At 53.7% G+C, this 12,927-nt stretch overlaps 1 protein-coding gene across 8 annotated transcripts in view; it reads left to right on the top strand.

Annotated features, from left to right (window-relative positions):
- PTK2B (protein tyrosine kinase 2 beta) overlaps window positions 1-12,906 on the top strand; it is a 124,966-nt gene extending 112,060 nt beyond the window's left edge. For 4 of the 8 annotated variants that reach the window (XM_036315070.1, XM_036315069.1, XM_036315073.1 and 1 more), the window contains 9 exons: window positions 882-947; window positions 2,075-2,200; window positions 6,617-6,763; window positions 6,971-7,006; window positions 7,594-7,618; window positions 9,006-9,052; window positions 9,728-9,865; window positions 10,127-10,207; window positions 11,824-12,906. In XM_036315070.1, the coding sequence (XP_036170963.1) occupies window positions 882-947; window positions 2,075-2,200; window positions 6,617-6,763; window positions 6,971-7,006; window positions 7,594-7,618; window positions 9,006-9,052; window positions 9,728-9,865; window positions 10,127-10,207; window positions 11,824-12,039 (882 nt within the window). In that variant the 3' untranslated portion in view covers window positions 12,040-12,906. The other 4 variants (XM_036315071.1, XM_036315072.1, XM_036315076.1 and 1 more) reach the window with 4 other exon arrangements.
- Window positions 12,907-12,927: the final 21 nt, after the last annotated feature.

The following is a 12,927-nucleotide window of genomic DNA, read 5'->3' as shown; positions in this document are numbered from 1 at the left end:
GGCCCCTTAGGTGCAGCCTTCATGTCCATACCCTCTGTGACATCTGTGGGCGCAGGAGCCAGTGCCCGCCGCCACACCATGGGGTGAAGGACGGTGCCTGTGTTAGGCAGCTCGGGCTGCCGTAACAGAACTCCGTAGGCCAGGTGGCTTAAACAACAGGCATTTGTGGAGGCTGGGAAGTCCAAGATCCAGGTGCCGGCAGATCCAGTGTCTGTTGAGGAGTCTTCCTGACTTGCAGACAGCCAACTTCTCGCTGTGTCCTCACAGGGCAGACAGAGCGAGAGCGCCGGTGTCTCTTCTTAGTAGTATAAGGACACGAATCCCACCCTAGGGCCCTACCTCATGACCTCATCTAACCCTTTCTTCCCAAAGGCTCTGTCTTCAAATACTATCACACTGGGGGCGGGAGGGGGGAGGGGGAGGGGAGGGCTGCAACATAGGGATTTGGTGGGGACACCAATGTTCAGACCATAGCAGAGCCCTTTGCCTGGTGTGCCTTTCCCCTTCCCTGAGTCAGGGCTCAGCTCAGTTTCTGTCTCCTCCACGAAGCTGCTGTGAGTGCCTGAGCCCCCGTGGCCTCCTACCTCTGATGTCTGTGGCCTCCACTGCTGTTCGGGAGGTGCTCCCACACCCAGAGAAGCTACACGCACAGAGACCAGTAACCCCTCCAGTTAGCGGTGCCCCCAGGAGGACAGAGAGGCTGGCCTCTCTGTACCCGCCCATCACTCAGTATGCAATGGGCGCTCCATAAGTGAGAGCGTTGTCCCTCATCCTTTTCATTCCGAACAAGCCCGACCTGTCTCTGACCGACGCTCCCCTTAGTGAGCGGTGCTCACCCAGGGAGAGACGGGGACTGACTTCTCTCTGCGTTCTCTCTCCAGCCCAGCCGGCCCAAGTACAGACCCCCTCCACAGACCAACCTGCTGGCACCCAACCTGCAATTCCAGGTAAACATGACCAGCGGCCCGGGAAAGCTCGGGGCCATGTCTGGTCTTGGTCCTTCCTGAAAGTTTATTCACGTGCTTTTGAGGAGCAGTAACCAACTGCTCAGGTAATGGAGGAGGCCAGCTTCGGTGCCAGAAAGGAATAGCACCCAGAGATCAAAGGAATCAAAATGCAATTCCACCAGGCTGTCCTCAGCCAAGCCGTGCCTGAAGCCCAGGGCACCTGTCCACAGTGTTTGCTGCTGCTGCGTGTCCTGCCTACAGCTACTCTTCATGCCCGAAGCCTCCCTGCCCTCCTACCCTGAGCAGAGCCTTTTGAGATGGAGTCTCAGGCGGTTGGGGGCCATTGATGTTCCCCCGAAAATAGAGTTGCTCCCTGGGGCTTCCCATAGAGGTCCTGGCCAGAACCAAGGTGGCCATTGAAGAGAGAGAAGGGTTCTTTCCTGGCTTCCCTCCCACTTCTGTCATGACCAGCCACGGAAGCTTCCCAAGCTGCAGGTCCCCGCCTCGGTGTCTCTGTCCTGTGTGTCTCTCTCTCACATCTCGGTCACAGGAGCCCGGGCTCCTCTCTTTTCTTCTCTCACACCCCTCAGCTCAGTCACTGCCTAGTGCCAGAGCAAGCCCAACCGAGAGCCAGCATAAATCCTGTTCATTTGAAGAAAAATCTCGATGCAAAAGATAGAAGCAATGTCGCTAAAAAGAAAGTTACCTGTAGTGATGTTTAAAGTAGTGATTAAATACACACCCGTGGGCTAATTCTGTGTCAGTGTGTCACGTGACTATGAAATATAGCTCTTCTCTCAAGAGCCCTGAAGGAGGAGACATGAACTCCATCGGTCAGTAGCAGGTGGGACCCATCGCGTGCAGAGCCTGACGGAGGGCTGTGAGATGAACGGGAGGCCCCGCGCCAGTGCTGACTCCCAGCCAAGAGCTGTGTCTGTCGCTCCGCCGTGTCTTCCAGACGGGGCCGAGGAATCGCCCATGTCACACTTTTTATTAGCTCCCGGAGAGCAGGCCCTGCCTCTCCCATGGTGCTCATGCATCGTTTGTTTGTGCTGAGTGTGTAGCCGCTAATTGTCTCCCTTCTTGCCTTGTCCTCGTGCCCGTGCTTCTCTGCTTCTCCTGACTAGGTCCCCGAGGGTCTGTGTGCCAGCTCACCTACGCTCACCAGCCCTATGGAGTACCCATCTCCCGTAAACTCGCTGCACACCCCACCTCTCCACCGGCACAATGTCTTCAAGCGCCACAGCATGCGGGTAAGAGGGCTCTGCATGCTGGGTCCCAGCCCGGACGGAGGAGGCTGATGGAGGGGAGGTGCCTGGGACACCGGGAACCCCACAGCCTCAGCTCAGGAGGTGCCCTCCCTGCTTCCATGCACCGGTCAGGACACCAAAGGAGGGGCTTGGTGACTCTCTCTCTCTCTCCGTTGCAAACACATCGGAGGCTGGGGCCAGGCCAGGCTCTGCCCCCGAGGACACCAGCTGGACCTGGACCTGCCCCGTCCATACTCTGGGGCTGTGGCAAATGATGCAAAAGCTCCCCCACCTCCTGAGCCCTGGGTGTAGTGAGGAGTCTTGTGGGTAGAGGACAACCAAGCCCATTGGTGCCAAAGGATAAGAGGTCCTGGAGGTTCTGTTCTGCTCGGCCCTTCCTGCCTGGTGGCCTTGGTTGTCAGTCTCTCTTCAGGCAAAGGAAAGGCTTCCTTGTGGCTTCCATTCCTGTTGCTTTTGCAAAAGTTGCTGGTGTTTGAGAAGGAGCTTGGGGGCTGGTGAGGGGCTAAGATCCCCGCTCCTGTCACCTCTTTGTTGTAACTGCCAACATGAGGCCCTGAGTACCTCATGGGTTAGCGCCTGATTGTCAAGGCTTGTCCAAAAATAAATAAATAAAGGCACCTTCACTTGCCCACTTCTCACTCATCACCACCAATTTCTCTTTCAATACAAATAGCCCCTGTGGTTGCCATACACAGTTAATATATTTTACTAAACTGGGTCCTGCTCTGTGACCAAACAGATCGAAGCCCTTATTATTTTAGCTCTAACTCTGTTTATATATGCATGACATTTCACGTTCAGTATACGTGACTCTAAATTTTTTTTTAGAAAAACTACATGATTGTTCCAATCGATTTAGAAAATGTAGGAAAGTACGTATGTCGATATGTTCTGTGCCATTATTTTTACTTTAGTAAAATTTTTTCATATGAGCAATATAACTTAGAACGCTAGGCATCAAGATCTATTGTGGAATACATTTCCCCATTTATAATTTAAACAATTTGTATCTTAGCACATACTTAACGATAATAAAACTGCATTCTGCGGTGTGCTCTATAATTTAAGTTCCTCCACCCTCCTGCCCTCGACTCTTTATTCGTAATTAATTGAGTTTTAGTGAGTTCTGCTTTACAATGTGACCTTTTAGAAAGAAGCTGTTCTGCGTGCGTGAGGGGCGGCATTGCCTTTGTCTAACTCCTGCTTCCCCATGAGGGCTTTGTTCACTTCCATAAAGACAGGCTGTGCAGCAGGAAAAAAAGACCTTTTGTGTCAGGGGTTTAGAAGGACTCTCCATAAGGAAAGTCTGCCTAAAAGAACATAATGAACGTCTCTTAAAATAAACCAAAAGAGGTTAAAAATATAAACTCCATTTTATGGGTTACAACGGAAACATGGATAAAACCTCATCCTGGTGGATTGCTGAAAAGGTATAATCGGCTCCCTGCAAAGCATTTGAAAGCATTTAACAAAAATCCGAGATGGTTTTCGCATAAAAAAACAACAACAATTTTTCTACTAACTGGCTCTATTGCCCGACGTATCTGGGAATCTGTGGGATGCCACACCAGAATGGCAGCAATCTCTCGATTGAAGTTTAAAATAATAAAATTCAATAAACCATACCTTGTGCAGGAATGCTTTGCAGGTAGCTGCCTTAGGTGCTGAAGGGAGATCCAGGCGGTTCTGCCTTCAGTGAGCTGACAGTTGGCCTGAAGAAACAGGCCAGGTGCGCACCTACCTGTACTGCCAGCCAGAGAGCTGGGAGTGGCACACAGAGACACAGCAAAAGGTGCAGTGAGACTTCAGAGAGAACTGCTCTGTGAAGCTTCTTTGTGTTGCTGGGCCTGGAAGGGTGGGTAAGATTTGGACAGGAAGAAACTGGGATGAGGGGGCATGAGAGAGGCAGAGGTATCAGTAGGAGCCAAGACTGAGAGATGGGAAACCATGGGGGAAGTGCAGGAGCTGTTTGGCGAGACTGGAGGAAGAATGCGTGTAGGGGTAGAAATAAGGGTGGGGTGGCCAAATTCTGGAATGTTCACAGCCTGTGGAGACATTTTAAACCACCACAAGGACCTGATTCCTTTTAAGAGTGACCAACAATGTATGTATTTAGTGCCTGAAAAGAATCTCTGAAGTACATTTCAGACAAGTAAGCCCTAAAGAGATTCAATTTTTTAAAAAAATCTTATTTTCTCCTTGAATTGGATTATGAAATGGGAAGACATAGGGACAAATCTTGGAATGTGCCTTAAAATGTTTTGTAAGACACCAATCAGGCCTGCGGCATGCGAGACATTAGAGTGGTAGGCGCTTTCTTACAGATTACAGGGTGTTTACTTGACTCTGCTAACTCCTCCTACCAGTATTATCTCTAGGGACAAATTCGATCCGCAGTCCTCACATTTTTCTGATACCTGGGGGTTCCTAACTATATTCAAATGTTTGACGCTTGTCTCCTTGCTTGTCGCTCTCTGTCAGTAGCCTGGGTAACCGTACATCGTGTTTGCAGGTGTTAACATTTAACTGGGAATATTTATAACCTTAAAATTCTCTCCTTTGGCGCAGTGTCCTCTGAGAAATAAATCTTATTTATGTTTATTAATTCTATGATTATAAAATGCTCCTGTGTTCTGAAATTTGTTTTCCTAAAGTCTAACCCAGTAGCTCTCAACTGAGGCTGATTTTGCCACATTTGGTGATCCCTGGGGGAGGTGCTCTAGGGCGGAGTGGTGGCCAGGCATCCTACGACGTACCGGAAGTCCTCCCCTAGTAAAGAACTATCTGGCCCCAATGTCAATAGTGCTGAAGTTGGGAAAAATGGTCTAGCTATTGTTACTTAGCATTACACCATTGCTGCCCTCCCAGCACCCATCCCTATGCCCGCCACATAGAAGTTTCTTAATAAATAGCTGTTGAATAGAAAAATGAACAGAGAATATTTAACCAAGAAATCAAAGTTGTGGGAAGAAATATTGTTAGAAATTGAGAGCAGTAATTGGAGCTGAAGGAGCACTAGGAAAAACGTTCCAATATAACTAACTAACTGTCTTATTATATTCAAGTGTGTTTTAGAGAGTTCAGTGAGGAAAATATTTCTAGAGATTTGGCAGAGATTATGGCTTGCTAAAGTAGATAGAGAACGATTTTTAGCATTTTATGCAGGTGACTTGTATGTAAACTGGACCCTTCAAAGGAAAGGAGCTGAGGGGCCTGCTGGCCTGGATGTCGCAGGGAGGTCCTGCCCCTGGCAAAGCCATCCTGGGCTTGATGCAATAGCACTCAGGGATCCAAGTGCAAGGCGTGCAGCAGAAAATAAGTAACACCAAAATACTTTGAAGGGACTGGGCAGATAATTATATAAATGAACCCTGGGGAAGATTGAGAGTAAAGCAAGGAAAAAGAAAACACGCAACACCTTCTTTTTGGGAAAATAGGTAAAACTATGAACAGGTCCAAAGTCTCCCAAACGAGTTAAAACAAGGGTTGGATTAATACAGCTAGGAGGTATGTATTGCATATCTTGACATTTATGTTTCTTTAAATTTTGTTCTTCACGTTATCTCTTAGCTTATGCATTCCTTTAACCTTTGGTTAAACAATCCAAACTATTATCTTGATAAAAAGTATGTTTTAGCCCTGACCGGTTTGGCTCAGTGGATAGAGCGTCAGCCTGCGGACTCAAGGGTCCCAGGTTCGATTCCAGTCAAGGGCATGTGCCTTGGTTGCAGTCACATCCCCAGTGGGAGGTGTGCAGGAGGCAGCTGATCAGTGTTTCTCTCTCATTGATGTTTCTAACTCTCTATCCCTCTCCCTTCCTCTCTGTAAAAAATCAATAAAATATATTTTAAAAAAAAAAGTATGTTTTAACAAAAAGACTCCATCAGTGGGTGCCTGGTCAGGAGCCCCTTCCCTCAGGCCCTGCCCCGCAGTGGGGCTAAAGGCAGCCCAGTGCTCCTGGGAGCTTCCAGGCCTGCCTCAGGGGTGTGTGGTGGAGAGAAGTGCCCAGGGCTTTCCAGGGGGCTGGCTTTCACTTCTAAATTTACTAAGTGACAGCGACCCTGAAAAATACCAGCTGAGAAGAATAACACGAGGGCAGTAATTCGAAAATAAAATTGCCTTCACAGATCATGTAATCATTTGAATACACTGCATGTTAATGCGTGTTCCGGGTTTGGCGTTCCATTGCAACACAGGCATGTATGTGCCTGGGGCTGACTGTGACCCGATAATAACTGCCTGCCTGTATGGCTGTGAATTTAAAAGCAACCTTACAACAAGAAGAGCAGTGGTGAGGCCGGGTCTGTGGCTGCACAAGGTTCATCAGAGGACTGTCCCTCCTCTGGGTCTGGGGACTGGGCTCATTGTGTCCTCTCCTCTCCCCCCGCTGTCCTCCAGGAGGAGGACTTCATCCGCCCCAGCAGCCGAGAAGAGGCCCAGCAGCTGTGGGAGGCTGAGCGGGCCAAGATGCGGCAGATCCTGGACAAGCAGCAGAAGCAGATGGTGGAAGATTACCAGTGGCTGCGGCGGGAGGAGAAGTCCTTGGTGAGCAGCCGCCGGGCCGGGCCGTGGGGGGGCGGCGCTGCTGAAGACAGTGTGGTAACAGCGCTTGCATGGGGGAGGTGTCCACGCCATCATGTCCTTTTGTGTCTCCTCTGCCGCCCCAGCTGACCCGAGTGAGTGCCCCCCTGCACCCCCGGGGTTTCTAGTTCTGGAATTCTAAGTGCTTTGCTTTGGTTTCCTCCTCTGCAGGACCCCATGGTGCACATGAACGACAAGTCCCCATTGGTAAGTCACCGGGAGAGGCCTCCGCTTAGAGTGAAGGCCTGGGAGGTGCTCATGGGCAGCAGGGCCCCAGCTCCAGGCCCGGGGCCGCTCATCGCTTCCCTTCTGCCTCTCGCCTTGGGAGCGAGTCTCTTCTCCCTCCTCTGACCTCCACGAGGACCCCTTCCTGAACTCTCCCTGGATCTACATCCACAGTCCCCCCAGCCTCTTAGGAAGGAGGGACACACCTCCAGGTCACTTTAGGTCAGGAGCTCCCCAGAGCCTGCCCCGCCCATGGCTATGATCTCTAAACCTCTAAATCAGCGGTTCTCAACCTTCCTAACGCCGCGACCCTTTCATACAGTTCCTCATGTTTTGGTGACCCGCAACCGTAAAATTTTTTCGTTGCTACCTCATAACTGTAATGTTGCTACTGTTATGAATCGTAATGTAAATATCTGATATGCAGGATGTATTTTCATTGTTCTCGACCCACAGGTTGAGAACCGTTGCTCTAAATACAGCGGAGCGGGGCGGGGGAACAGGTCAAGGCGGGAAGTGGGTGGTCCCCAGAGCCATGTGAGTGATGTGTTCGCTCTCCTTCCTTCCAGACCCCAGAGAAGGAGGCCGGCTACAGTGAGTATTGCTGCCCTTCCTCTTGGTGGGAGTTTCCACATGACATCTCGTGTTGAGCCACCGTCCTTGCTCGTTGCCCCTGTAGAGAGCAGCGGAGTGTACTTGCAGTTTTAAGAAATGTCTGCCTTGTTTTTACGCAGAGTGTCAGAGAGCTTGGGTCTTAAGGTTGATATCCACCCTCCCATTCCGTCTGTCCCCCATGTCCCCCTGCCCAGAGGGTCTCTCTCTGACCCAGGGTCCTTCGTCCTCTTTCCAGTTCATCTCCTCACAGTTATTTGGAGGAGGTGATGGTTCTCTCTTCCTGCCCCGCAGTCATTCTGTAGGAGGCTCCTCGTTAGGAAACTAAGGTAGTTCCGCTGGCCTCTCTCCGATGATGCTCATCTTCCCTGGGCCTGCGGGATGAAAGGGAGGACGAGGGTGGCCAAGCTCTTGGGTCTCCCCAAAGGGCTCTGCTGAAGTGGGGGTGGGGGGAGGAGCCAGCAGCAGGACAGGCTCATCTTCATCATCTTAGACGGGTGGGGCTGATGGTGGTGAGGACGACAGTGACAGTTACGACGATGACAACAGTCACAGAGAACTACATACCATCCAAACACAGACCTGAGTCGCTGACAGACGTCAACTTGTTTCATCTCACAGCAATGCTGAATTAAGACAAGTTATTATTACGCCCATTGTACAAAGGCCACGAAACCAAGGCACAGGCAGGTTAAGGAACTTACCCAAAGTCACACACCTGCTGATTAGCACAGCTCAGATGTGAGCCCGGGCAGGCTGGCTCCAAGAACCCTTCTGAGCAACCCCCTTATTTGACAGATGAAAATTAAGGCCCAGAGAGTGTAAGTGAGCCGCCCCGGGTCACAGAGCCAGGTCTCGTGACTTCCGCTCCGCGGCTGGCTCTCCCAGCAGCTCCGCAGGGCTCGGTGTGTCTGCTTCTCACCACGGGGCATGAAGGGTGTGGCTCTTCTGCTGTTTCACTTCCCTGACTCCACACATGCTCAAAGCGGAGCACTGGGGGATTCGCACACACCTACCCCGTTAGCTGCTGCGGCACCAGTGGGGGGACTCCGCAGCCACCTGCTGCCTTCACGGAGCGAAGCTTGTTCCTCGTGATTGTCAAGGCCAGAGTGTGTGCTGTTCTCAGGGCCGCCGCCCAGGCTCGCAGGGGCTGGCGCACCCTCACAGTCACCCCATCTCTGCTGCGACTTGGCTTTTCCTCTCTGTAAGTGGACAACTGTACGTGTCCCGGACTCCAGGAGGGCCATCCTCTGGAACTAGAGGTTCATTTCTCCAGATCCTCTGGTGGTAGAGGAGAGGGGAATGGCTTGGCTCTCCGCAGGTACAAAGGGAAGGGCCAGGGTGCTGAGAACTCTCCCTCCTTTTTCAGCGGAGTTCACGGGTCCCCCACAGAAGCCGCCGAGGCTGGGTGCACAGGTATGTGCTGGCTCTGTCAAAGCTGGTAATGACTTTGAATCAAGGCTCCCCCAGACCTAAGACGGCAAAGATTTCAGAGGCCCCCGGAAATACTCTAGTCCAGTGTCCTCCTGATATAGCTGAGGCCCAGGAGGGGAAGCGCCTTGCCTAAGGCCACACAGCTAATCCGTGAAAAAGCAAGGGGAAGACCCCTCTCCTGTCTCCCGTGTCTCCTCCCCAACCTGAAGGACAGCTCATGGGTCCTGCCCTGGGAGCAGGAGGTGGGGGCCCCTTCCTCCCTGGCCCACGCCCCCTTGGCGTTCAGCACCCGCATTGTTCTTGCAGCAGCCTGGGCTGGGCGCTGCCTTTCCTCACTTGGGAGCAGTGGTTCTCAGCCGTGTCTGTCCATTAGAAACACCGAGGGGCTTTTGAACCCACCTACCTGCCTGCCTCCATGCCAGGTGATGCTCAGTTGGCCTGGTGTGGAGCTGGCCACCAGGATTCTGTAAGGCTCCCAGCCGAGTCTAATGTGAGAACCACTGCCAGGAAGCAGAAGGGAGGGGTGCACCCACAGGACAGGGCACTGCTATTTTGGGGAAGAGTCTTCTCAAACGGGGCGGGTGGCTGAGCCGGCACCTCGAGTGCCCGCCCAGGAAAGAACGGTAGCGTCCCCCTGACTCGAGACACCCCCACCAGTCCATCCAGCCCACAGCCAACCTGGATCGGACCGACGACATGGTGTACGACAATGTCATGGATCTGGTGCAGGCTGTGCTGGACCTCAAGAATAAACTCTGCCAGCTGCCCCCCGAGGCCTACGTGATGGTGGTGAAGGTGAGCACCAGGGCCAGAACCGGGACCAGGACGGTGGAGGCTGCTCATCCCAGCCCTGGGGGGAGGGGCGAGGGCGGAGCTCCCCGGTCTGCCCGGCAGGTGTCTTTACCCTGGAAGAACTCCATTAGCTCAAGGTGGTCAGAGCCCCCTTAGTCCCAGGAAGCCTGAGAAGGCAGCTGCCGATCAGGAGTGCTCTCCTAAGGGAAGCATGGCGTTCTCAACAAACAGAAGGTGACAGCCGCCCTGCCCTTTCTCCCCCAGAACGTGGGCCTGACCCTGCGGAAGCTGATCGGGAGCGTGGACAGTATCCTGCCTTCCTTGCCGGCGTCGTCACGGACGGAGGTGAGTGTCCTTGTCTCGGACAGTGCCTCCGGCTCCCCTTCGCCTCCCCCTGCCCCAGCTGTGGTTCACACCGGGGGGCGCACAAGGCCACCGGGGCAGCCTCACTTCTGCCTGGCGAGCCTGCAGCCGGGGCCCTGCACAGCGTGTCTGAGCCTGTTCCTCGGGGGCGCTGAGTGTGCACCGGGGCCCTGGCCGGCTTCCTAGGGCCGGTTTCCCAGTTTAGGTCTCAGGTAGCTGCAGTGACATCTTAAAGTGTGAGGACAGGAAGGAGGACACACCTTCCCTTTTGCCCCTCCTGCGGTCCTTGATCTAGTCCCCTCCCTACTAGAGTGAAGGTGAGTGTGTTATGGAAATAGCAGTGAAGGGTGCTTTTGTTGGCCCTTGAATCTAATTTTCTCTATTTAAGTGAGAAACAATAGCCGAAAACTGACATAGGAGGCTTGGTGCTCTGCATGGAGATGGGGCCTGTGTGGGCAGAATAATGGCTCCTCAAATCGCTCCCTGTCCTAGTCCCCAGAACCCGGGACTTGGTTACCCTCCATGGCAAAGGGGACTTCGCAGATGGGACAAGTTAAGGATCTTGAGGTGGGGCGATTGCACTGATTACAACGTAGTCACAGGGTCTGTTTATGAGGGAGGCGGGCGCAGAGTTCTTGTGAGAGTCAGGGAAGGATGGGAGATGTGAAGTGATTTCAAATTTGGCTGGAAGGAGGCACAGGCCAAGCGGGACAGGCAGGGGCAGCGTCTCCCCGGAGCCTGCAGGAGCGCGGCCCGTGGCCCGGCCACCTCAGCTTCAGCCCCACAGGACCTGGCCAGACTCCCGCCCTCCGGAATGGTGGAGGATAGTCTAGTCTGTGTGGCTTTAAGCCACCAGGTTGCGGGACTCCATCACCGCAGCCATAGGAAGCGCAGTCAGTGCGCTGACATTTGTCTGCCTGGAAACCAGATGCAGACCGTGAGGAAGCCCACGCCCCTGCCGGGCTGCGGTTTGATGTGGCATCTCCCAGTGGTCAGCGACGTGGCACAGGTGACCACCGGAGCCCCAGTCTGTGCTGCTCAAGACAGCACTGTGGGGGAGGGGGGTTCCCAGCCTCCCTCTGGGTGGCAGCAGCAGCCCACAGAGGAGCAGGCCGGGCTGTGCGGTCTGACATGAGAGCGCCTTGCCCTGGGCACAATGACCCAGTCACTCATCTCACCTGATAAATACTTGAGTGCTGAGCTTGTGCTCAGAACTGTGCTAAGCTTCGGTCTGTAAACAAACGCTACAGCTCCATCCACAGGCCCAGGGCTCTGGATTTGATGACAGGCAGCTCACAAATGGATGAAAGCACTTGACCTCAACCATTGGCTCGAACGTTGGGCCAGCACAAGAGGATGCTGTGATAAGAGGAGGGCCTGTGGGGTTGGATCAGACGGGGCTGGCATGGGGTGGGCTGGGGTCTAGGGTGTCTACAATGTCAGTCCTTGGTGACTGTGCTCCGGCCGTACAAGGCCTTGTTCGGCCCCGGCCTGGGTCTGACTTGTCCCCCAGAGAACTTCTGACTGCTTCCGCCAACACCCAGGTGCACATGTGCGTGGCTTAGGCCCCCAGCCTCTCCTGTGCACTCCTCCCACAGATTGAAGGGACCCAGAAACTGCTCAACAAGGACCTGGCGGAGCTCATCAATAAGATGCGACTGGCCCAGCAAAACGCTGTGACCTCCCTGAGCGAGGAGTGCAAGCGGCAGATGCTCACGGCCTCCCACACCCTGGCCGTGGACGCCAAGAACCTGCTCGATGCCGTGGACCAGGCCAAGATTCTGGCCAACCTGGCCCACCCGCCTGCAGAGTGACGGAGGGTGGGCCATCCGCCTGCGTCTTCGCCCTGCCTGTCGTGTACCTCCCTTGCCCCCGGCCCTGCCCTGCCTTCGGCCACATGGGTCTTCTCAGGGGGAAGGCCGAGAGGAGTCCTTCCCTTGCCACTTTGCACGACCCCCTCTCCCCACCCGACACCCAGACTGTGCTGCTCAGGCTGCAGCTGGACAGAGGGGACTCAGGGCTGTAGAAGCCAGGGGGTGACCACCAGGGCTCAGAGGGAGCACAGCTGCCACTGGCCACTCCCTTCTCCTACCTGCAGGGCCTGCTGGGGGTCCCGCTGATGCCCCTAGTGGCCATGATGGCTTTATGCATGGACATAGCAGGCCCTGTGGGAACCAAGCTATTCCTTCGTCCTCTTCTGCCCACGGAAGTCCCCCAATGCAGAGGGGCCCCAGAGGGGCTTTCTTTGGCGGAGTGGATGGTCGGTGAGATGAGGGATGGACCTGGCTTTCTTGTACAGTGTATATTGGAATTTATTTAATGTGAGTCTGATCTGGACGGACAGCCATGCACCCCTGGAGGGGGGCCTGGGACACAGTCCAGCAACAAGCTAGTGGGAGGCTGGGCACAGGACGCTGTGTGGCCAACACGCCAAGCGTCGAGGAGAAGGGGAGTGGAGGCCAAACAGGACCTGGACCACAATCCACTCTCTTCCTCACGCCCACTTTTCTCTTTCTTTCCGTATTTTGCCTCCTCCTCCTTCCTTCCTCTTTTCTTATTCCTCCCTCTTTCCTCTTCCTCACCAGCTTCCTCCCTCCTCCTCCCTTGTGTTTGTGCAGAACACCCTTTACGTTCTTTCTATTTGCCTTGTGGATGAATTAAATTGTACTATTTGCTTTGTGGTTTGATTGCTTTGTTGGTTT

This window comes from Myotis myotis, unplaced genomic scaffold (assembly GCF_014108235.1).
Source record: "Myotis myotis isolate mMyoMyo1 unplaced genomic scaffold, mMyoMyo1.p scaffold_m19_p_6, whole genome shotgun sequence".
NCBI classification, from domain to species: domain Eukaryota; kingdom Metazoa; phylum Chordata; class Mammalia; order Chiroptera; family Vespertilionidae; genus Myotis; species Myotis myotis.
This window is presented reverse-complemented; position numbering and strand designations above follow the sequence as displayed.